Below are 26,132 nucleotides of genomic sequence, written 5' to 3' on the forward strand. Positions count from 1 at the left end.
CCATTTTTTCAGGATCTCCTTTATTTCAGGACTTTGCTGCACTGACTGTTGACACTCCCCCTCCTCTTCAGAAAGCACTTATGCTGCCATTCTCTGTTGCTCAGCCAGAAGTTGCTGCAGTTCCTCTGCAGACAGTTCCACTGAGGATTCTCCTCCAGTTCCTCAGCATCACCACCGTCTACCTGCCTGTGAACCCTGCTTCTAGCGGTATCACCAACCACAGGGTCAACTGACTCAAGCTCCACTACACAGCCTTCAAAGTCTCTCCTGTAGAATTTTAGCCACTTTTTTCCAGGGAGATCTCTGTGTCCTTAGAGACATTTGCCCAGGATTTCTCAACCCCACACAAGAAAGACCAGCATTTGGGTCATACCTCAAGACTTTGTAAGTTAAAACTAAAATTCGAGTTGTAACCCAAGTTGCTTATAGGTCAGGCCTGGCATGATGGCACACTCCTGTAACCCTTGCACTTTGGGAGGCTCAGGCGGAAGGCAACTTAGCAAGGCTCTGTCTTAAGACAAAAAAAGTCTCCGAGACTCCGAGTTATTCCCAGTACCACACACACCTTACCAAAAAGTGTCTCAGCAGCCATGCTGTCAAGTATAAAATGCACGTCTGCTAACACACAGTGAAGTCAGAGGACACAGATGAACCACTCTGACACATCCTGATCAAGAACTGTATACGCTCCAGCTCCACATGCATATCTGACTCTGGCATCATTCTCAGCCAGCTCTCCTGAATGCAACACACAGCAGTTGTGTTGTGGCCCTCACAATCAGGACACAAACAGAACCACACAGAGAGCGGTAGTTTCCAGAGCTTGGCTTTATTTTGCAGTACAGAAATCATTTGGAGCCATTCTGAGACCGACATCATTAAAGTAGAGGCTCTGTCAAATCAATACTGCATTGCAGCTTGGTCCACTGAAGATGCCACACCTGGGATACAGAAGATGCTTCTATATTTTACCTGCTTTATAGATTAAGTTCCTTTCCCCTTCTCTCAGTTTTCCTAGGTTAAAACAACACATACTGGCTTTCTCCAAACTCTTCCTTTGCATGGAGTTTGGATAGAAATACATGTCCACATGAACCAAACTTGTGGCTATACTATTTGGGCCCTGCCCATCATTATTTGATATAACACAAAATACCTATAGGGAAAACTTAAGGATACTGTCCTAAAATAAGGAATATTCAATTTAGTCTCACAAATGTCAAGATGGCACACATTGTATGGTTCCAGCTCTTCAGGAGAAACACAAAACTGCGAAGTTACACTGATTAAAAGATACAAATACTGTATCAAGTTCTCTGAATTGGTATCACCACCTTTTTAAAACTGTTTCTTCACTAGAAAAAAGCCACCTTGGTTAAACTGAACAAGTTCCCATCAATCTGAACAGCCAATCCATGAAAAGTTAATACATAAGATTAGAAAGATGAAGGGGAGTATTCACTGGTACAGCACTCTTCAATCTCCATTGTGATTACAAAAGCAGGCCTTACAATATTGATTTCATACAATATGTATTATTTGCCAAATTTTTAATTTGTCCCAATTAGATATTAACATGTACTGCCGTTAGTCTTCTCCATAGATGTCATTTTTCTTGCGCTTCATTTCCTCAAAATCAAACTCAGATCCTGTCATCCTTTTATAGATGTCTTTGATGTCATCACAGGTTGTCTCAAAGTGAGTTGTAGCATCATATGCACGGGAAATAAAGATCTGGGAATAAAGATTGCAAAGACAAGAATATTTAGAGATGTTTCCCAATAAAGCTCAATAATGTTTCTTTTCAGATCACCATACTCACCTGGCTGTCTGTTCCCAAGTCTTTTGGTATAAGGAGGTCACTGGTGCTAACAAATCTAGAGAGGGAAAAGAATTATATTGGCAAGTTAGTTGGCCCCACACTCGGTCACTGCTTTGCCTGAAGTTCTGTGCTTCAAGACTAAGATGGTACCAGCAGTGTTATGGTTTAGACCAAGAATGACCAGAGTCTCATGTGCTTACTCAGAGGTAGGGCTTTTGGAAGATGATGATCAGGGAGGGGCTAGCTGTCCTGCTAGGCGGTGACACCTTATTGAGATGGGTCACTACAGGTGTGACCTACAGGGTGCATCTCCTTCTACAAGGCACTACGACATGAGCAGCTTTCCTCCACCCAGGCCCTTCCAGCACACTGTTCATCTTGGAGCCAGCCTACTATGGATGGAACCCTCTAAAAACCAAATAAACCTCGCCACCTTTAAGTCTCAGGTGTCAGGAATTGTGTCCCAGCAAATGAGGAAAATGACTAAAACAAGCAGAGATAAGACACTGTAAGGACATTCACACAGGAACCACAAAACGCCTTCCTGGTTCTCATATGCACCCCACCGCAGAGCCACAATCAAGACCCGAGTTCATATTTAGTCAACATAAATGAATACAACACTCACTTCTGTTCGATTGGTTCCAAGAGCTCCAAAGCTGGTCTGATTTCTTTCTCAGGTTCCTTGGTTTCCACAGTTGTACTAACAATAGCAATGTACTTCCCTTGTGCCGCCACATTGTGTGCAGAGGAGATCATGCAAACATAGATATCTAGAAGCAAGTAAAAGCAGTTCAGAGCCTAGAGTTTATGAACAAGGGCAACAGGAGTGCTCACATTTCACCATGTTTCACGGAGTTGTTAATTAATGTTACTTGAAATAGGCAAGATCTTCTAAAGTTCTGTATGGAGGCAAGGGTCATGGAAATGTAAATATTTAATGACAAATTTATTTTAACCTGCTAGAGATGAAGCGTTTATGTGGTTATGAACTGAATGAAATCTCTTCCCAGCTGTGATAACTTACTGAAAAATCTAGCAAACCATACTAAAAATTGTATTTTCTTCCACTGTTGACTTAGCATTTGGAAAGGTTTTAAACAAAGAAAGGATTTATCAAGAATTGATTTCCTCATTTATTTTTTGTTTGTTTGGTTTTTCTTTTTGCTTTTTTTGTTTTTTGAGACAGGGTCTCACTATGTAGTTGAGACTGACCTGGAACTCACTATGTAGCCCAGGCTGGTCTTGAACTCACAGCAATGCTCCTGCCTCAGCCTCTCCCCAGTGCTGGGATTACAGGCATGCACCACCACACCCGGCGATTTCCTCGTTTATTAAAGCATCAGCAAAATCTATTTCTGAATTGGAATAAACTGAAATAATTCCTGATATGGACTTGGTCTGCATACCTCTATTCTAAGGAAGAACATAATTTCAAATAGAGGAAATAGTTACTGGACCCTTTCTCTAGATTTTCATAGACCTGACACCTGCTTGGGAACCAGTGAAAGATTAAGTCCACATCACTCTGTTCATTATCACTTATTTTTTTTAAAAAATCATTATGCAGATAGCTCTTAACTGTTTAAAAGCTGGTAATCCCTTCTAAGTTAAATTTTAGATAAAGATGGGAACACAATTGTTGAAAACTAGCTAAAGCAAGCAAATTAGAAGTTGCAGTCTTAGGGCCAATGCATACTGTTTTCTAGCACATTCCTAAAATCAAAGAATTAACCTTCTAAGTAATATTACAGAAGCAGCTGTGTATGTCATCGGCTCAAAAGTAAAGCAGAGTCTGTTCATGTAATGAACACCATCTCCACGGTTCACCTACTGTCGTGTCGTACAGGACATCCAGTGCGTGAAGGGGAAGCAATGCTTCCGGCCCACTTAAACAGTGCTGCAGGGTACCTCCAGGGGCCAGAAGGACCCATATTTTTGTTTCCCACATGAAAGCTATAGTCTTTACCTTATGAGACTGCATGTAAAGTTAGGAATTTGGGGTGGAATGAAGCAATTTAACAAAATTCCACTAACATGCTGGTCTTCAAAACTCACCTGATTTTCGATTGACTTGGTTCTGTGGAATAATTATCTGACAGGAATTGGCATCATTGGTATTCTTGATGGGGTGGCTGAGGATGCATATAACTCTAATCACCTGGCCCACTTTTTCTACCCGATCTTTTACATAACTTGGGTCACAGATGAGCTGCTTACAGCGAGCAATCTGTAATAAAATGTATGAAGACTTGAAGACATGCATATATGGAAATAAATCCCACAGTCATGGATTAAAGCCAACAATGTCAAAATTAAATGCACCCTAAAGTTTACATGGAATCATAAGGGACTGAATTCGAAAACAGCCAAAAAAATCTTGAAAAAGCAGGAAGACTCATTAAGTAATCAACAGAGAGGAAATGACATAAAGACCAATAGAACAGAAAAGAAAGATCAGAGATAAACCTTCACATTTACAGTCAAATGATTTCTGACAAAGATGTGAAGAGCAATCTGGGGAAAGGATAATCTTTTCAACAAACAGTGCTGGGAAAATTGTTATTCACATGCAAAAGGATGAACTCGTACCTAACAGCATATACAAAAAAATAAAAAAAAAAAAAAAAAAAAAAAAAGTGGTGAAAGGGTCAAAAAGCTAAAACCCTTACAAGAAAATGTGGGGCAACAACTTCCTGGTACTGGCTTTGTTCTGACTTCATACACATCAAAGCCACAGCCAACAAAAACTGACAAACTGGGGCCAGGGATTTAGCTCAGCAGTTCGGTGGCCTGCCTTACAAGTACACGGACCCGAGTTCAATCCCCAAAAAAACAATTGACCAACTGACCTCGAAGAAACACTACCAATGGTGTGAGAATGCAACACATAGATTGGAGAAAATATCTGAAAATAATGTATCTGATATGGGCTACTGATTCAGAGTATATCAAGAACTAAACTTCAAAGAAAATTGACCAGATTCAAAGCTGAGCACAGGATTTAAACTTTTCTCCGAGAAGATACACGAAATTGCCAACAGCACATAAAAATATGCTCAACATCCCCATAACCGTTAGGATGCGTACTATAAACAAAATTAATGTTGGCAAGGACGCGGAGAAACTGTGCTGTTGATGGGAATGAAAAACAGTATAGCCACTGTCAAAAATGGTATGGCAGTTTCTCAAAAAATTTAAAATAGAATTACATTTCCAAGTATATACCCTAAATAACAAAGTGGAGTCTTAGAATTTATTTATATACCAATCTGACAGCACAGCATTATTAACAGCTAAAATGTAGAAACATCCCAATTGTCCACTGATTAGTGGATACGCAAAATGTGGTTTATACTCACAGTGGAATCTTTATTCAGCCTTAAAAAGGAAGGAAATTCTGACATACTACAGCACAGGTAAACCTTGAGCATGTGCTAAGTGAAATAACCCATTCACAAAAGACAGTATGATTCTACTTACATGAAATACTTAAAAGCAGTCAAAATCATAGAGACAAAATAGAACGACGGTGGCAGAGACTGGGAGGAAGATGAAGGAGTTACTCCAAGAGCTCAGTTTTACGAAGAAGTTCTAGAGATGTACGGTGGTGGTAGTTGTGCGTTATTTAAATGTATTTGAATATATTTAATTTATTTAAAACCAGTGAATGGACAGTTAAAATGGTTAAGATGATAACCATGAATTAAGGGGGCCTAGAGAGATCCCTCAGTGATAGAACGCTTGCCTAGCATCTGCAAGGCCCGAGGGTCAAACCCCAACACTAAAATAAAAAAAGTAATGCAATTTTCCCTTCAATAGAATTTCCAAAGAGGGCTGGGGATATAGCTCAGTACCACAAAAAAAAAAATCCATACTCCCCAAAATAGTTATGCCAAAAGTAAAGCTACACTAATAAGGTACAGACTGCCAACTAGTATCACCAGGAATAGGAAAACAATTTGTAAACTTAACTTTTTGAGTCTCTCTTTGGAGCAGTTCTATCTGTAAGCATTGGTGTTTCTTGACTTATTTTTTCTTGTCTTCCAATAAAACAGAATATTTTATGTGTCCACTGGGCCACTTATAAAGCTAATAATATACACAGTGGAATCATGATGATATTTATCCTGTCTTAAGCCATTTGGCCATTTCCTCATCCTAGGAATTAAATAATAAAAGAATGAGGGAACCAACTAGAAGGACAAAGCACCAAGTAAAATCTCATCCTTCCATTTTCTAAGTGCACTGTAAAGCATTCCCTCTTCTTACACGTATATAAAATTTGATCTCAAATCATTTCTGATGCAATCTAAATAACAAAATATAACAGACATCATTAGTATGATCACCTAAGGACAAAAAAGCCTCTTCAGACTTTGGAATCAGAGTTGCACTGTGTATGATTCAAATCTGAGGAACACAGCTCAGAGCTCCAATCTATAAGTCACTCAAAAAATAGCAAGTGTTACAACTAAAGCTAAATTTAAATAAAAATTTGACAGACACCAACCCACACTATTTAAATTATGGAATACTTATCATTTAAGACTTATCAGTAATCTGCATATTTTAGACCTCAGAGAAGCAACAACTGACATAAAAGAAAATTAAGATCTTTGGTTTTGTTTTTTTTGCAGTACCAGAGATCGAACTTAGGACCTTGCGCTTATGAGGCAGGCACAGTGCCACTGAGCCAAATCCCCAGGCAAGATCTTTGGTTTTTTAAAAAATAAAGCACAGCAACCATACCATGTCCTTTGTTACAATGAATACAATCATACAGTCTAAAACAGATCACCAGTGTCCACACAAGCAAGCACTTAAATAAATAATATAATTTTCTTCACAAGAATATATTTTTCAACTGTACAAGTTACTTACCTCTCCTTCAGATTTTACACCAACCACTTTTCCATTCTGCACAATTATTTCTTCAATTGGTTTATTCAGCATATAGGTACCACCATAAATAGCGCTTAGCCTAGAAAATTTTTTAAATTTCAATTATAATATTTTAACTTTCAATTGCTAGTCTTCCTCCTTAGAGTTAAATTAATTATGTGCAATATATACAAATACAACTGTTCAGCTTCCTTGTAAAGGATATTAGTTTAATTCGTTATAAAGTACTGTATGAAACGGAGTAAAAAGCATGATTTAACATCCCACACTCACAGTTAAAAATACAAAGTTAAGGGCCAAAGATTTAGCTCAGTGTTGCTGTAGCCCGCCTCACAAGCACAATCCCCAGTACCAAAAAAAAAAAGCACCACATTAAAAACAGCACTGATCAGTAATGGAGGAATTGCTTATAGTGATTTGGCCTAATCCTCCTTTATATAAATAAAACTTGGACATAAAAACTGTCCTCGCTGGGTGTGGTGACACATTCCTATGATCCCAGCTACTCAGGAGGCAGAGGTAGGAAGAAGACAAGTTCAAGGCCATCCTGGGCAATTTGGCAAGACCCTGTCTCCAAATAAAAGAGGACAGGGATGCAGCTCAAGTGTAGAGTGCTTGCCTAGCATCTACAAAGCCCTGGGTTCGATCCCCACTACTAGGGAAGGGAGAAGCATTATTAGAAGGCAGTGGTGAGTACCTAAAGCAGGCAGAAAAAGAAGACAAGGCTCACAGGGAGGCAACTAGTTGAGATCTTTACATGATTTAAATGGTTTTTTCCCAGCGGAAGTACTTTGTACTTGGGAGAGCTAGGACAGAAGCATAAACATGTGGTCTTACAGATTCAGGGCTGCCAAAAGAGAATAAAATGTAGAAGAAAGCCCTACAAAGGAAGAGCCACAAAAGAAAGGTTCTAACAAATCTGTGATAAAATACCAAATCTTAACTAGCTCAAAAAATGCTTGTACATGAGCTAAAATCCAAGGGATCTAGCAGGCTCAACAGCTTTAAAGGGTAGAAAAGGGGAGCCAAGACTGTTACTGCTGGCCATAGGAAAAAAAAACAAGTTCTGAAGTTTAATATCATCATGTTGGAGGCTGGTGATCCCAGAAAGACCACAGCTTAATATTTAACTATTCAATCAAACTGAAAAAGACCCACTCTAACAAACTATAAAATCAAGCCTCCACAACTTCAAGATTAACACTCAATAATTTAACTACCTGCTTGAACAAAAATTTCAACTTTTCAGAAGAATCCAACATCTCTACCAATCCATATGTATGTGAAAAAAACAGGAATATGATATAGAATAAACGTAAAAAACAATCAATAGATGCCCAGGTGACCTAGATGTTTAAATACAGGAGAGCTAAAAGGCAGCTACTTTAAATATATCCAATGGTATGTTTAAGGACAGATACTCTTTTTTTTTTTTTTTTACCCCCAACACTGGGCATCGAACTCAGGACGTTGTGTTTGTGAGGCAGGTGTAACACTGCTGAGCTGAATCCCCAAGCTCTCAGATATTTTTGTTATAAATTCACTTAAGAGAGTCAAACTGAGTGTATCAGAGAATAAACTATAAAAAATGGAAATTCTAGATCTAAAATATAAAAAAGTAAGTCATTAGATGGAATTAACAGCCTATAGAAAATAGCAGAAAAAGACAATGAACTTGAAGACAAATGAACAGGCATTATCCAATATGAAGCTAGAGAAAGAAAAAAGGAAAACAATATAAACAGAACCTCAATAACCTAAGGAATAACATCAACAAAGAAGTGACTGGTGTTCTAGGAAGAGTGGGGAAAGGGAATGAAGCAACTGAAGAAATGGCTTTTAAATTCTCCATTTAACATAAAAAGTGTTTGAAGTAACTTCAATCTACAATCAGGTCAGTAACCACCACCCCTAAAACACACCAGGCAAATCCTAATGAAAATACCATACCAAAGAAAATCTTGAAAGCCTAAACACAGCCAGAGGAGAAAAACACACTACAAACTATGGATACAAATGTCAGCTAACTTACTCTGAACTCCAAGTGAAAGGAAAAGCAGCTTCAAAGTGTTAAAACAATTTCTAGCCACAAAAGTGAAACATTTTCAGATAAAGGCAAGCTAAGAGGAATCATTACCACCAGTCCTATTCTGTAGGGTGCAGAAGAGAAGGTGAAGGAAAAGGGCACCAGATGTAAACAAAGCAATTGCCAGCAGAAATACAGAGCAACAAAAGGGGTACATAGTGAATAAATATTAACAGCTAGTTTTATTTTTTCTTTTTGTTGTTTTTAGTTCTGAGAATTGAAACCCAGTCTTCTGCGTGCTAGGCAAGTACTCTACCACTGAACTACTCTACTCTACTCCCCCAGGTCTTCTGTTCATTTCTTTAAACTGTTTAATGTAAAATAAACACACACACACACACACACACACACACACACACACGACTAATGGTATTACAGGTTTGATATGGAAGTGTGGGAAGTTAAAAAGTATGGAAATGTAAAATATACACAATAACACAAAGGAGAATGGCAAATAGAGTAAGTACTGCAAAATTCGTGTACCATACTGAATGTAAAATAGTACAATATTAACTCTAAAATTAAACTGATAAAAGATACACTACTTTGTAGGATAAGCACAAAAAGATTTTAAAAACCAAAAATGTGTAGCTAAAAACCCATTACAGGAATTAAGATGGAATGAATATAAGAAGATAGTTCAAAAAGAGAAAGAGCAATGAGCACAGAGAAGGAGAAGCAAAAATAACAGATTCATCTCAACCATATGTATAACTGTGTTAAATACAATTGGATCAAATACTGCAAACAGCTAACATTTTCTAGAAATGTCACAGTGGATGAAAAAGCAAGATTCAGTTATATACTGTCCTCAAGAGACTTAAAGGTGAGCCACAACGGAACATGCCTGTCATCCCCACACTCAGGAGGCTCAGGGAGGCTTGCCACGAGTTCAAGGCCAGCCTGGGCTACAAAGTGAGTTCAAGGCTAACACGGACCACGTAGTAAGGCACTGCTGTCTCAAATAAATAAATGTGCAAATCTCGCCAGGTGTGGTGCTGCACACCTACAGTCCCACACTTGGGAGGCTGAGGCAGGAGGATTGCTGAGCTCGAGGCCAGCCTGGGCTACACAGGAAGACCCTGCCTCACAAGAACAGAGGAAAGCAGGGAGCGGAGAGGGGGTACAGCCCAGGAATCACATCTTAATCTTTTCTACTTCCCCTTCCTCACTTTATCTTTCCCTCTCCCTCCAAATTGTATTTCTATGACTCAACAGTAATTTTAAAATAAAATTAAAACAAATAACATCAAAATTTTAAAACATATGAATTCACAGTGTTACGTTAAAACATTGTAGAGACAAAAAACAAATATAAATGCGATATTTAAATTAAAAAATAACATTACAATAAAAGATATATTGCCAAGAACGATTAGAAAAGTGTATTTGAAGCAAAGTATAGTATTCTGAGAATTAATGACAATGCCTTATTACATTAAATTTGTGACTTTCACCATATTTTTGATCATCTCATACATAGCACAGAAGCACATTCATGGATTTGAAGACTATTACTATAATGGAAAATTTCCCCAAACTGATTGACAGATTTAACTCAATCCCAATCAAAATCACAACAGGCATTTTTCTAGAAATTGACAACCTGATTCTAAATATACATGGAAATGCAAAAGATTTAAAACAGTCAAAACAAATTTGAAAGAGAACCTACCTGAGAGCCTAAGGAGTCGCATCATCTAATTCCAAGACCTACAACAAAACTATAATAATCTAGCATAGGAAATATAAACAAATCATTGGAATGAAAGTGGATCCCTGAGTAGACAGTGTCTACCTCATTTCCCCACAAGACTATCTGGAAAAGAATGTGTTCTCTGGAAATGCTGCTAGAACAGCTGAGTACTAGAATGGGGGGCAAGGGAGGGAATCTCAAGCCCTACATCATTTCCACACACAAACATTAGTTCAAGATGAATCACTATAAAGCTTCTAGAAAAATACAAGAGAGTATCTAGGTACATTTAGGGTAAGTGAAGATTTATTAAATAAGATCCCAAAGCATTAAGCATAAAAATAAAATTTTGATACACTGAACTGTATCAAAATGTACAACTTCTTATGTAAAGATAAGCCACAGACAGGGAAAAAAATTCTGTAATATATACATACATATACCTGACAAGTGGCAATACATCAAATTCTTCTACAAACCAAAAAAAAAAAGAGACAACCCAAATCTTTAGCAATGTGTAAAAAGACAGTCACAGCACAGAACTGTACAAATGCCCAAAAAGTTCATGAAAAGTGGACAATATTAGTTCAAGAAATGCAAATTAAAAGCATAGCGATACGACTACCATGTGGGTAGCTAAAACTGAAACTTGTTTTTATTGAAGATCTTTGTTGCACTATACATAAATTTTAATAAAAATAAAGGTATCTAGGGCCCGGGATTCAGCTCAGTGGGGCCACACACCACCTGCCTTGCAAGTGCAAAGTCCAGTAGCAAAAAATAGAAAATAAAGGCATCTACCACTCGCAGGCATGTCTCATTTCAGTCAAAACACAGTTGATGTGCCTCTGATGGGGATGCAGCTCAGCTAACAGAGGAAATGTGCACTCTTACCTTGCAAACCCTTGTGGCAGTTCTCCAAGGCCGTAGAGCGGATAAAGGTATGGGCTTTTGCCATATCTTGCCAAAGACTCACTGTAAAGTTTAATTCTATCAATGGTCTCAAAACATGGCTGATCTAAGTAGCTGAAAAAAAGGAAATGTATGTTTAAAAAAGTGTGATAGTTTTCTTTGTTGTTCAATCTACTACCTTCTTACTCACTTAAAAGACTTTAACACTAATTTAAAACTAGAACCTCATTTTTCATAGTACAACATAGTGATATATTTATTCTGTCAGAATTTCCACTTTGGAAAACTGGGAAACTCAGAGTTCCAAGAAAAATACAAATCTAAAAACATGAAACACTTACTCATCAGTTCGGTATAATGCAAGAGAATGACCAGTAAAATCTATAACATCTTGGCCCAAGTCAAATTTCTTATACAGATCGCGCATTGTGGTCTTCTTAGGATCAACGCCCTCAAAAGTTCTAGGGTCTTTTTCATCAAAGTTGGCAACATACACTAGGAACTTTCTGAAGCGACGTTTTTCAAACAGTCCCATTAAGCCTACAAAAGAATTTTTCAAATAGCACACACTCACAACAGGTCAACAAGGAAAAATGGGAAGAAACTTTGTGCAGGTCATTTAATTTAGGCTCCTCTGATCAAAGTGTAAGATGTGGGAATTGACGAAGCAGCTTCCAGCTTCACAGAACTCTAAAATAAACCTACATAATTAACACAAGCCGGTTATAAGATCTTCAATTTTACCTTACAATTACAAGTAGTTGTAACCAGTACTTACTTAAATACAAGTTGAATCAGCCTCTTATTACATATGAAGTAAAATAACTGAACAACATTATTTATGAAAACATTAATCTCAACATTCCTCCTTTGACAACTCAGCCAAATGCTAAAATTCTGAACAGTCTTCTTTTTCCTCTTCTGAATACTAAGATATACTGTGGCGTATAATCCGAAAAGAACCTTAAGATATCAAGAACAAATTAACCTCAAAAAAATTTGAATGCTGACTGTGCTGTTGATCACTTACTTTAATGATGTCTCAGATAACCAGTTCACTGCCTTTTACACTAAATACAGATGAACAGACTACTGTAAACTTCCACCTCAAATGCCCAGCTCTTCCTATTTAATCAAGTCCTACTAGCAGGAAATAGCTGATAGAGAGGTAATGAAAAGGAAAATTTTCTGATTTTATCTCCCTTCTCCTCCTCTCCTGAACTGTGCATAACATTAAAATTCACTGATTTATCCCCTACACTAGAAAAGTGTCTGGCACATGACAGACACTCAATAAATACTAGCTGACCACATGGATAGATTTCTGAGATTGCAGTCTGCTATGCAATCTATTATTCTGAAAACGAAATTACTTACTGGATGCCAGGGCTTCTGCTTCAGTAGAAGGAACTTTGTAGATTTTTCCTCCCTTATAGACAAAACTCCCTTCGATCACTTTGAAATCCATGTATCGAGTAACTTCTGTATACAGCAGCATCTTAACCAGCTGACCTAGAAAAGTCACATAATTCAAACCATAACTTACATCTTACTGCCACTGGCCAGGCGTGGTGGCGCACACCTGTAATCCCAGCACTCAGGAGGCTGAGACAGGAGGATCGCTGCGAGTGAGGCCAGCCTGGGCTACACAGTGAGTTCCAGGCCAGCCTAAACTACAAAGTTAATCCCTGTCTCACTCTCCCTCTCCCTCTCTTTCTCTCTCAAAAAAATCTTACTAACATGAAAAAATAGCAAAACTAAGGCCAGGCACAGCAGCACATGCCTTTAATCCCGGGAGGCTGAGTCAAGAGGATTGCAAATGTGAGGGCTAGGGCCAGGGATTTAGCTCAGTGGTTCCGCCACCTGCTTTGCAAGCACAAGGGCCCGAGTTCGATCCCCGGTACTAAAAAAACAAAACAAAGCAAATGTGAGGGATAGCTCAGCCAATTTAGTGAGACTTTGTCTCAAAATTAAAACAAAAAAAATTTAGAACAGCTAAGGATACAGCTTAACTGTTTAATTCCCAGTACCACAAAAACAAATGTGCCTTCACTACCACTAATGGCTACCCAATTCTTCAACATCATCCCACAATTACAAAAAAATAAGAACAAAAACAAAAAACCTCTAAAGGGGGCTGGGGATTTAGGTCAGTGGTTCCGCCCCCTGCCTCACAAGCTCAAGGACCTGAGATTGATCCCCAGTACCCCCCCAAAAAAAACTCCAAAGGCTTTTTTTAAATGTACAAACAGAATGCATACTTATTGCATATTTAGAAGTATTTTTAATGTTACAACTTCAAGATTAATAATTCTTAACTTGCTTTGCAGAAGCTATCAAACACTTTATTACAGGCTTATTAGAGGTTCAGAATTATAGTACTGCAAATGAATTTAAGCTACTCTATAGTTGCTATTATATTTCAAAGAGAACCAAATCAAAACTATGTTTCCAAGTCGATTTATATTCACCAAAGTGAGCACCAACATCAGATAAAGAGCTGGGCTTGCAATTAGAAGCATTATCTAATCATTGGCCCAAGAATTCTCATACACCAAAAATAGCAAACTCTTTGAAATAAAAATTATCTTAAAGCTGACTGGAAAGGATACATAGAACAAGGTAGTTAAACACTTCAAAAATTTTTGACAAAAGAAATATAGTAATGAGATTTATATAGTTAGATGTTAATACACTTGCATATAACACAGTTAAATGAATGAGTCTCCAAATCCGAGGAAAACAATACAGACTCATGTACAAAAATTTAATTTATAAAAACTCAATATATGCATATGTGAAAAAAAAAAGTGCACGTCAAAATGGAAAGGATAAATGGTAATGAGGGAAAAGTGACTGGCCATTTTGAAAAAAATGAATTTCAATCTCTAATTTTCAACCAATAATATGATAAAGTAGATGAATTTCATAAAATAGGTAAATCAGCTGATATGATAAAATGATCAAGTTTATATGGCAAAAAACTGAAACAGAAAAGTCAAAAAAGTGTCCGAGCCCTGCCTCAGGCTGGGGATTGAACCAAGACCGTGCATATGAGGCAAGTGCTCTGTGCACTGAGCAGCACTCTAGCCCAGCAAACAAAACAACTCTTACAATCCTGAAATAGAAAGAAATTTTCTAAGCTACAAAGGAAAAACCAATAGGACATGAAAACTAAAAGCATTTTGTACAGAAAAAAGTCATAAGGCAAATCACAAACATGAGAAGGTATTTTCAACACATATTTAGAAGGGATAACCTGATGTATGAAGAACTCTCTCAAATCAATACAGGAAAATGTGCAAAGCACAAGAAAGCTTAACTCAGCAAAGAACAGGAAAAAAGGAGACAAACATCCAATATTCACTTCATCCTCTAGTAGGAATTTTGAAAGTCTACATTGTACCTTTCAATATGATAAAAACTGAAGTACTATTAAGGGTTGATAAAGCCACTGGTGAAAGAAAAATGTGACAATAAAAAAGAAAATACTTTTTAAAAAAGATTGTTGACAGGCTGAGGACTTAGCGGTACAGCAGTTACTGAGTATATGTGAAGCTCTGGGCCCAGCTCTCAGCCCGCGAAGTGCAAGGCCCCAGATCACTGCTCGTCACACGTGGAGGCACACATCTGTGACTACTGGCCACATGAGGTCGGGAGATCGTGTCAAGTTTCTCCTTTCTGTTTTCTAATTTTAAGGAAATAATTATAATACTTATACTCAGGTAACAGAAATTTTTGCTTATACTTTAAAAGAAGTCAGTCAGTTAATTTTAAATTCCAGAGATTCTCCAAATGAGGTTTTTCTTTCAAAACAAACTATAGAATATAAATTCAAAAAAAAGCGGAAAGAGTAACACATCCTTTATTTCATCAAATACAGATATATAACCAAAATTTAGCTCCTCCATGTCATCTCAGAAAAAAGTACTAATATCACAGCAATTTAAAGAGGTATTCCATACTCCTCTAAAATATGAGAAAAGTATGATGAAAAAAGGTGTTTAAAGCCTAAAAAATTAGAAAAACACTCAAATGACTATTTCTGCAGGCCCATTTATTTAAGATTGTCACCAAAGCATCAAGAGGAAAATCTGAGCCGGGAATGGCAGTGCATATCAGTAATCCCAGCACTCAGGAGGATGAGACAGGAGGATCACAAGTTCAAGGCCAGCCTGAGCTACACAGTGAGCTCAAGGCTAGCCTGAATTACATAGCAAGATCCTGTCTCAAAAGAGAAAAAAATAAAAATCTGTTACAAATATTTACAACTTCGGTATATATCACATATCATAGAGATCCTGTCTCAAAAAACAATTGGCATTCATAAAATGCTTACAATATGCAAACTATAATTTTGTTTTTCCAGAGCCATTTACTAATAAGTCACATCCTCTTCTTTCCATTCTTACCAACTCCAGACTCTCTTCAACAAAATCCAGTTTCTCACACATAGTATAATATTTTCAATTAAGAGTAATTTCTATTTCTAAATCTGATTCAATGTACTATCATAATTAAAATTAAGTTAGGGCCAAGGGTTTAGCTCAATGTCGCTGTGCACGCCTGGCAAGCGCCAGGTCCTGAGTTCAATCCCCAGTACCGGGGGAAAAAAAATTAAGTTAGAATTTTTTACCATTAGCCATCAGGAACTTGGGAATTAAGTCAACATTCCAGTCTCTTCCTCTTCCCATTGATGCTGGAGGTACTCCTGGTAATTTAAACCTTTTGTATAACTAAAAAGCAAAACAAAAATACCCATAATGTAACAAAAAACTATCTTTTTGATTAAGTGGTTTTGATATCAACATTACCACATGAGGTAAAAGGGCACTTCATTTTATCAGATGAAATTTTTCCAACATTGTAATATATGTGTAAACATTATTCAACTAAAAAATGCAAAATAAATACTGCAAAAGTGTTTTTTTACTAGCAGAAAAGCAAAAGTACAAAACTGTTGGTCAGTGACATACTAGTTCTGAAAGCATGTCCCCTATAATTGGAGAATCAAACAATTACAAATCAAACTCATTCTCTCCTGAATAAAGATAACGAAGTCCTGATTTTGCTTCTGTACTTATGTAAAGAGTTAAAAATACATTTTAGATTCTTCAAATCAGAAGACAATTAAAATTGGTTCTAGTTATCATTTCTCAAGCTTTACTGAGGCATAACTGACACACAAGTCAGACATGGTGGTGCATGCTTGTAATCCCAGCACTTGGCAAGCTGAGGTGGGAGGATCACCAAGAGCTCAAGGCCAGCCTGGATTAGAGAGAGCTCAGTACCAGTCTGAAACTACAGACCCCGTATCTGGACACCCCCCAGTGATACACAATGAACTGCACACATTTAACATACACACTTTGATGAGTGGTTACATACACCCATCACTATCAAGTATTAAACATCCATCACTGGGCTGGGGATTTAGCTCAGTGGTTCAGCCACCTGCCTTGCAAGTGCAAAGACCCAAGTTTGATTCCTGGTACCAAAAAAAAAACCATCACCTCCAAAGCTTTCTTGCTTCTTGCAGGCTTTTTTTTTTTTGCGGGGGGATAGGAATCAATTTATAACTTCTATGAGTTGAGTAGAAGCTGAGCTAGAAAGCTTCTAGTTTAAACTCTGAGAATATTAACTCCACGAACCCTTTTGCTGAGGTAAAGCAGAATATAAGCAGAGCTGGTAGATACTCAGTAAAGGTTCACAATTCTCTGAATTCACACACACACATAATACAGGAAGAAAGCAAAATGGGCTAACAAATGCACCAAGTGTAGAAGGCACAGTGCCAGTGCGTGGTCTCATAAGTTACTTACAAAGAAGAGATCTGGTGGTCATCACCCGAAGGAGATCAAAGTTATCAGCATCATTAACGGCAGTGTAACTTGCTATTAGGTGGCCCCTAACACAGTTTAGTAAGAACTAATAAACAATTACTTATGACCTAGCAGACTTCTCAAAAGAAAAAAAAAGTGGGGAGACTTTTGTGGATTAAGAGAATAAGGAAAAACAACAAAACTATAATGCTTAAACTTTTAGTTAATCCTGGTTTTAAAACCTAATACTTACATCTTCCAGTGGTGTTATAGATGCACTTTCTCCTCCATAATACGGATTTTGATCCATGTGAAGAACTTTCTTTCCATTCACTGACATTATACCTGACAGGATACATTCCTACAGCAAAAATATAAGTATTTTTAAAAGAAGGAGAGCCGGGCGTGGTGGCGCATGCCTGTAATCCCAGCACTGGGGAGGCTGAGGCAGGAGGATTGCTGTGAGTTTGAGACCAGCCTGGGCTACATAGTGATTTCTAGGTCAGTCTCAACTACACAGTGAGACCCTGTTTCAAAAAACAAAACAAAACAAACCCTCCCCTAAAAAAAGGAAAGTCCTACAGGATGTTTAAAACTGCTCCTTAAAAAAAGAAAAAAAGCCTGATGTTAAACATTCTCTTGGTAATTAACACTAATATCCATGTAGTGTGATGTAATACATAAAGAAAGATGTTAAGTAAGCAAGATTTAAAGTATGGTCTTAAACCATGAAACTCTGTGGGTCCAAAGGCTAAAACACCAAGAATATGAGACTTTTTTATACTGGGTTGACATTTGCATTGATGATGCAAAATCAATGGTGGATAAAAACAAATTGCAACAGACACTCAAAACTATACTAGTAGTCATTATATTCTTCACTACTACCAGGCACTTTAATAAAGCATTGAAAATTAACCTCATCAAATGTGCTCTTCAGTACTCAACTGGATATGTTCTACATGACAAAATGGGAAGTACATGGACAATAGTTCTAGCTTAAGAAAAATCTTTTATGTCATAATCAGTAGGCTGAACTAGCCTTTTTCCCATGGGTCATCATTTTTATTTAAAAGAAAAACTAGGTCCGGGGATTTAGTTCAGTGGTTCCACCGCCTACCTTGCAAGTGCAAGGTCCCTAGCTAGTTCAATCATCCCCAGAACAAAAAAAAAAAAAAAAAAAAAAAAAAATTTAATAATAAGAAAAACTGGCTGAATAAATTATAATTATTTAGGCTTGGGTATTTGGCAGATAATTTTTCAAAAATGAGCAGAAAGGAAAATATTCAGCATTGTTTCCAGTAACAAAAAGACAAAATTCTGAAGGGAGCCAAGTGTGGTGGCACGCATCTGTAATCCCAGCACTTGGTGCTGAGGGAGGAGGCGCACCATTGCGTTTGAGGCCAAAATGCTACATAGCGAGTTTAAGGCCAGCCTGAACTATATAGCAAGACCCTGTCTTTAAAAAAAAAAAAAAAATCTGAAAGGAAATTAGAATTCTAAACAACCTATCTACCACCATGGACCTGTTAGGTCCCCAATACCAAAGACTTTTCAGATAATATCAGTGACAGTACAAACAAACACAAGTTTTTGACACTATAAAACACATGACAGAGGAATATGAGAATTCAAAGTGCAAGCTGGATAAACAGATTTTATTTAATGTATCAAAATACAAAAACATTAATGGAGTTTTGGGTTTCATATTGCAATTAACTTTTTTAAAAAATTGCCATTTGTGTTTTGTGTAAATAAAAGAATATACATTATAATCTCCCTTTTCCTCTACATATTTGTGTGCACCCTGGTTTTCATAAAATTCAGCTAAGACAAATACAACAATAATAGAGAAACAGATGAGAATACGGCTTTTATTAGAGATTTATTAGATAATATAGAGATTTGCAGAAAATGTAAGACAATGGTATTCTAATAAATTTGGAAAAGTTACATTTGTAAAACTCATTTCTGTCAACATGTGACAAATGGGTTTAGTATTGTTATTTCGAGGAAATTAATATCTTTCATTTCTGTTCATTTCTCTATTATAACCACTCTTATAAACAAAAGTTCTTCAGTGTCCTCAATTTTTAAAAGTATGAATAGACCTTGAAACTAAATGTTTAAGAACTAGATCCCTAAAGAAGCATCAAGGCCAGATGTGTTGGCTCATACCTGTAATCTCAGAATTCAAAGGCTGAAGCATGAGTATTCCTGCAAATTCATGGCCGGTCTAGGCTACATAGTGAGTTCAAGACCAGCCTGACTACATAGCAAGTCCCAGTCTAAAATGAAAAAGTAAGCATCCAGGATCACACCAGTAATCTTAGCACCCAGGAGGCTGAGGTAGGAGAATTGCCTCAAGTATGAGGCCAGTAGGGGTTACATAGTAGGTTCAAGACCAGCCTGCACTACAAAATGAGACCCTATCTCAAAAAAAAAGAAACAGAAAGACAGAGACAGAGAGAGAGAGACAGAGAGAGGAACAGGATGACCACTGGTTAACTATTAGTGAGTGAACAGATAATCAAAGAGGATTATCAGGAAAATCGTAAATAAAGCAAGGATAGAGGATGGATTATGACAACCTACTGAGGATGGGGAGGGACAAAAACACATTAATAAACGAGAAGAAATAGATATGTGGTACACATTCATTCAAAACTTTTTTTTTTTTTTTTTTTGGTGGTAGTAGTACTGGGGGATTGAATCCAAAGCCTTTGTGCTAAACTACATCCCATGCCCCCTTTTTGATTTACTTTGAGCAAAGATCTATACCACAGTTTTCATAATCTGTACTTTTGAAGACAGGAAATTTCACTATTTTCTTTCTTTGAGTCAGGGTCTTGCTATGTAGTCCAGACTGGCCCATGATCCTCCTGCCTCAGCCTTCAGAGTGCTGGGATTACAGGCATGTGCCACCACTCCAGGCCCCACACCTTTATAAACCTTTAGTGTTTCTCAAATTTGCCAAAAGACCCTAAATAGCAGAGAAATACAATCTCATTCCCCAATAGTCTAAATGACTTTGAAATCTTCACTTTAAAAAAGTCATACAAATTTCAAATTTTCCTAAATAATGCACATATCCATTTAGTATTTTTTAAATGATTTAAATTACTTAACATGGGGAAAAGAAAGAGACAAGATAAAAAGAAAATTGAAGGAAAAAAATGGAAACAAAGCTTCTGTACATAAGGGAGGGGGGACAACGGGGGGGGGAAGAAGCAAGATTTATCAGTACCGGTACAAATTCCCCACGACGAATGTTTTCATTATGTTTATCTAAAATTTACCAATAGATGTTTTGCTTAAAAAAATACTTAACATCAGATTCAACTTTTACTGTAGAAATGAGTATGTTTAAATTAGCTCAAAAAAACAAAACATTATGTTCTGGCTTGTCAGGTTCAAATTTTACTACAGGAGTGTGATTAATTTTTCATTTGGCTCAAGAAAAAGAAGACATTATATTCCAGAAAGACCCTTATTCCCTATTCCTGCCATAACCTCCACCATCCCCTTTCATTCTGATGATAACCAATAGCAAAGATTTGTTCTGCTTTCAAACACTGTATAAATGGAATATAGTATTCTTTTAATCTGACATCTTTTATTCAATGTTATGTTTAAAAGATTCATTCAGGATAGTGTAAGGTCTAATTTACTTATTCTCATTGTTATAGAGCAGGGGTTCCCAACATACATGATCCAAATCCAACCCGCAGACTATTTTAATAAATAAAGTTTTATCAGTAAATATTCATGCCCATTTCTCTATGTGTTATCTGTGGCTGCTTCACAGTACCACAGTAGAGTTGCAGAGTTTCGACAGAGATCATATGTCTTGCAAAAACTACTACCTGGGCCTTTAGAGAAAGCAAGCTTAATCTTCGAAGCTCGATTAAGTGCAGTTCCTGGTTTAGCATCACCCGAAAACTTGCTGAGATCTGTACACTCCAAACAGACTCTGAACCTCAGGGTGCGTCCACGACTCCTGGGGCTGGCTAAACAGTCTCCAGAGTGTGAATCAGCAGGTCTGGGCTGGGGCTGAGATCTGTATTTCTAACAGGCCCATGGTGTTGGGGATGCTGGTCCAGGACAGATTTAGAAAGCTCCATCTGAAGGTGTGTTTCTGAAGTAACAATCACCTAAACATTATATTAAAATGTAGATTCTGACTCAGGTATCTGGCTTGGAGGCTAAGCTTCTGAGTTTTTGGTAAGTTCTCAGATGTTGTAGATGCAGTTACACAACCCATACTTTGGGTAACAAAGCTGAACAAACACAAGCTGTGGATATACCCCATGGATACATCAAAATTTACACATAAACTCTACTATTGATGACACTGCATAGTTTCCAGTTTTCGCTACTACAAATAACACGCTTGAACACTTTCATGTCTTTCAAGTATGCATTTATGTTAGATTATGAGAACAGATACTAATCAGCTTTCCAAAATGTTGTACAATTGACTTTTGTCAGCAGTGCAGAAATATCCTTGCCATTTCAATCCTTATCCGACCCTTATTGTCTTTTTTAATTTTAATTTCAGCCATTCTAGTTAAAATATTATTTAATCTGTACTTCCTATTAACTAATCAACTACTTTTTAAAATAGTTGATTAGTGATTATAGGTATCTTTTTTTAATTAAGTGTCCATTCAATTTTTTGCTCATTTTTAAAATGAGCTTTGTCTTTTTCTTACTGCTTTATAAAAGTTCTTTATATATTCTGGAGATATGGGAAGTTCTTTATTGGTTATATGTAACGCAAACATTTTATTCCATTCTGCGGCTAACCTTTCTACTTTCTAATGTCTTGCTAACAGAGCTACATCAAAAATTTTCAAAGAGCAAATCTAAGACTAAGCAAATCTATGAAATTATAAATTATAGTTCAGTATTGTACTTTTGAATCAAGTACAAAACTATATTTGAAATAAAATTTTTAATAAAGACAAAAGAAAAGTTTGTCTGGAATGTACAATCATTTTTAAACATACAATGCTGTGAATAACACAGTTATAAGATTATCAAAGTGTATATTTCTAATCATAATTCCTTACTAGAATTACTGTGTAGAACAAAAAATATGGGACGCACAAACAGTTGTGGAGCTACGCTCATTTTTTTTAATGTACTATTTCTAACACCATTTATTTCCAAGCACATAGTGAGTTATGTGCAAATTACCTGGTGAGAGGTTGCCTAACACACAGAAAGCATAGGAAAGCAGAAGTTGCTAGCCTAGGCCAGGTGTGGTGGCACATGCCTGTAATCCCAGCACTCGGGAAGCTGAGGCAGGAGGATCACTGTGAGTTCAAGACCAACCTGAGCTACAGAGTGAGTTCCAGGTCAGTGTCAACTACGTAGTGAGACCCTGTCTCACAAAACCTTTAAAAAAAAAAAAAAAAAAAAAAAAAAAAAAAAGTTGCTAGCCTGTCAGCAAAGGAAAGAGGGGTTACAAAGAATTCAAAAGCAAAGAGGTTTTAAGATTATTAAAGGAGGGTCAAAGTTTCTACAAAGCTTACTGGTATTAATGATTTCATTATGTTACAGCAAAATACAGTAATTAATCCTCATGATGTGAAATCTTAGTTATCAAGTAAATTAGGTTCCTTAGTTTAACAAGTTGTGATATAATTTAGAAAGGCATTTATCCAAGGGGTAATGGATAAGTTTAAAGGAATACCTCTCAATTCCCTAAAAATTCTTTAAAAGACTACTTCATTTTCTCCTATAGAGAAAATCAAACTTTACTCGAGATTTTACCAAATCATTTTAGGCATTCTTTTTTATTTTGTATTGTTTTGTTTTGTTTTTTGAGACAGGGTCTCACTCTGTAGTTGACACTGACCTGGAACTCACTATGTAGCCCAGGCTGGTCTCAAACTCACAGCGATCCTCCTGCCTCAGCCTCCTGAGTGCTGGGATTACAGGCGTGCGCCACCACTCCCAGCCCATTTTAGGCATTCTTTATTAAAGTTATTATCAATATTTGGGGACTCATTCGAGTTTATTTTAGACTCAATACAAAAATAACACAAGGCAACACAGAAAACATTAACACTTACTCAAAATGCCTTTAAAAATAACAAGTACTGCCAGGTGACTCACACCTGTAACCCCAGCACGCAGCAGGGTGAGGCAGGAGGACCCCTGTTTAACTTGGAGGCCAGCCTGGGCTACAGAGCAAGACCCTCACTCAAAAATCAAATAACACCCCCCAAAAATATATATATATAACAAATACTTGGCCTCATATATTTGGTATCCACACCTGATGGCATATGCCTTTATTGGTTCTTAAATCTCAGCAAAAAATTAAAGAAATTAATTTCCTGGTATATTCATTCTAAATAAAGTTAATTCGAATCCACAGGTTATTTAACTTTGGTGGTCTCTTCATTTAATTTCCTGTCATCTAAGTCAAGCTACCTTTAAAAATGAGGGTCTAAGCTTTCTCATCAACATCATCCTGTCATTACTGCTCTTATCAATGATGGTAATAAAGTGATTGCCCTGAACTGTTACAATTCTAAAAGAACACCTCACAAAATATTCTAGGCAGATTCATAGATATTAAAGTTATCAGAGCTATAAAATGACAGCATAAATTAGTCATTTCCAGTTAAATATCAAAAAGCTCACATTCCAAATGAAAAATTAAATAAAATATATTATTTTAATTTAGTTGTTACACAGTAAGACTGTGCCTTATTTGATACAAAGTGACGCTTCTGAATTGGGCCTGTGGAATGCCCAATGGTTTCCTACTCATTTGGATGGTGGGTTCCTACTCCCTTGTCTGTATTCAACTGACCTTAATCAGGAGCAAATCTGAAAAGACCAGCAATAATCATAGTAAAACAACAGAACTGGCTCTTACAATATACAGGTAGCAGTAGTAACCATTCCAATGGGCAAGCTCCACCACAAACTACTAAGCTCAGCTTGCAATTAGGTACCAAAAAATAAATAAAGAAATAAATAAATAAAGCACAGCGGGCAAGCCTATTTATAGAGTAGTATTTAGGCATCAAATAGGCTTCCCAATTTACCATCTAAAACATTCCGCCCAATATCCCATGTTGGAAATGACCGTATGTATGGCCTCCCAGGTAAACAATCACCTCTGTTTGCTTCTAGATTCTGAACAGTCACACGTCTATTTCTGCACTGGCCAAACGTAATGAGTATGAAATGTGTATTGTCCAACAATCATCACAAAATATAAACAGATAAATTTTCCTTTAAAAAGGACTGAATAAAACATTACAGGTTTTCTCTTGTCTAGAGAAATGTACAATAGTTATTTCAGAGTGTTATCTGGAATAAACGTTAATTTGGTTCTGCTAATTATAATGCATTTCAACAAATCTGACGTGGTAGTTTTTATTAAATAACTAGGTCAAATTACATGGAACTAATTCACATGATTTATATCGATGTTCATTAAATAGCACAGTGGAATTTCAAATTTCCCAAAACACTCATATCAATGGTTCTTTCTAAAAACTGAGTTTTTTCAAGATGAATACTCCTCATTTAAAAAAAAAAAAGCACAAGATACAAAACTCGCTTCCATTATTTGCAGAACATTATCTAAAGGAGTCTAACCAGACAGATATCCAAGGGAATATACTATGGTATTAGATATGCTTTGCATTCATCTATTACGAAAGCATTCTTCAAGTTATCGATTTAGCTTTTAAGTCCCTGAAGTGAGTTTGCTAGTACAAAGATCCTGCCCTTCAGCAATCACCAATCCATTCTTAAGGGAAAGAATCTAGGCGAGACAGTGGAGGCAGAGTACAAACCAAACAAAAGGAAAAGATGCCAGAGGTCTGGTGCCAAAGCATTTGAACAGACAAATCTTGAGAGAACGCATTTCCAATTCTGCAGATGCCCAGTAAGTGGGATTAGAGGGTGGTTTAAAGGAATCAATAAGGCTTCTTTAGAGGAGGATTTTAAAGAAACCTAATCTCTTCCTTTTCTCCAAAAACTTAAACTACCAATCACAAAGCAATGATTATCCAATGACTTGCCAGGAAACCTTCAACCTGGCTTTGGCAGCCAGACTGGCTCGTAGCAGTGACACTGGCTAAATAGGAAATGCAACTGTGAGCGGTTACACCACCCCCCACCCCCGCCACCCGACCAGAGCTTCCAGGCTTCCAATAGGGAGAGGTCACGGACCCAAAAGGGAAGCGGAGAAGCATCTGCACCCTAACGGCTGGCTTCTTTTTTTCCTTTCCTCTTTAATTCTGCAAGAGCCTGCAGCGTTCATTTCTCACCTGTTTTTTGTTTTTGTTTTTGTTTTTTTTTAACTCGGCCATTACTACCCAACTGACTAGCTTCACAAACGCACTGCCTGGGTTTCCGAGGCCGAAGCCACCCGTTCCACCTAGGGCTCTGGGCGCCTTCAAACCAGTCCTCCTCCACTGGCCACGACGCCTTCGGGAAAAGCAAGGCCGCCTCTGCAACACAGCCCCCACCCCAGGGAGCCGCAATCACAGACCCAGCGGTTTCGGGGGCAGGGCCCTCCACTTCCCGGGTGAGGCTGCGGGCTTTTTTTTACCCTCTCGCGGCCCGGAGCTCACCGTCAGGCCGGTGCCCAGCACGATCACGTCGTACTCCTCATTCATGACTGGGCAGGGCGAGGACCGAGGATCCGCGAGAGGAGGAGAAAGCGCCGGGTCTCCGCTGCCACCCTAAGGAGGCGGGAAGATGCTCGGGCCGTTCTCGGTAGGAGGGAAGAGGGTACCCCGGGGAGAGGTAAAATGGAGCTGATGAGGAGGGGAGGCCGGCCGCCACCTCCGACGCGAAGAGGAGCAAAGCAAAGCCGAGAGGGAGGGCGGAGAAGGGAGGGTGCGGCGG

At 37.6% G+C, this 26,132-nt stretch overlaps 1 protein-coding gene across 1 annotated transcript; it reads right to left on the minus strand.

Annotated features, from left to right (window-relative positions):
* Positions 1–911: 911 nt before the first annotated feature.
* Positions 912–26,132, minus strand: Gdi2 (GDP dissociation inhibitor 2). The gene is made up of 11 exons (XM_010621429.3): positions 25,856–26,132; positions 17,497–17,604; positions 16,058–16,157; positions 12,799–12,933; positions 11,763–11,961; positions 11,404–11,535; positions 6,707–6,806; positions 3,881–4,052; positions 2,451–2,595; positions 1,823–1,877; positions 912–1,734 (listed from the first exon to the last, which is right to left on the minus strand). The coding sequence occupies exons 1-11, from the start codon at positions 25,898–25,900 to the stop codon at positions 1,588–1,590; spliced, it is 1,338 nt and encodes a 445-aa protein (XP_010619731.1). The 5' UTR covers positions 25,901–26,132; the 3' UTR covers positions 912–1,587.

The sequence above is a fragment of the Fukomys damarensis genome, unplaced genomic scaffold (genome assembly GCF_012274545.1).
Source record: "Fukomys damarensis isolate Sample0158 unplaced genomic scaffold, DMR_v1.0_HiC HiC_scaffold_10, whole genome shotgun sequence".
NCBI lineage: Eukaryota > Metazoa > Chordata > Mammalia > Rodentia > Bathyergidae > Fukomys > Fukomys damarensis.

Bases quoted from the DNA above. Each gene is read 5' to 3' on its own strand.
- Gdi2 (XM_010621429.3), bottom strand. From the start codon at position 25,900: ATGAATGAGGAGTACGACGTGATCGTGCTGGGCACCGGCCTGACG. The intron at 12,934-16,057 runs GTAAAAAATTCT...TGACTTTTCTAG, and splicing joins CAAGTTCCTGATGGCTAATG to GTCAGCTGGTTAAGATGCTG. The intron at 1,878-2,450 runs GTGAGTGTTGTA...TTCCCTCTCTAG, and splicing joins TTGGAACCAATCGAACAGAA to ATTTGTTAGCACCAGTGACC.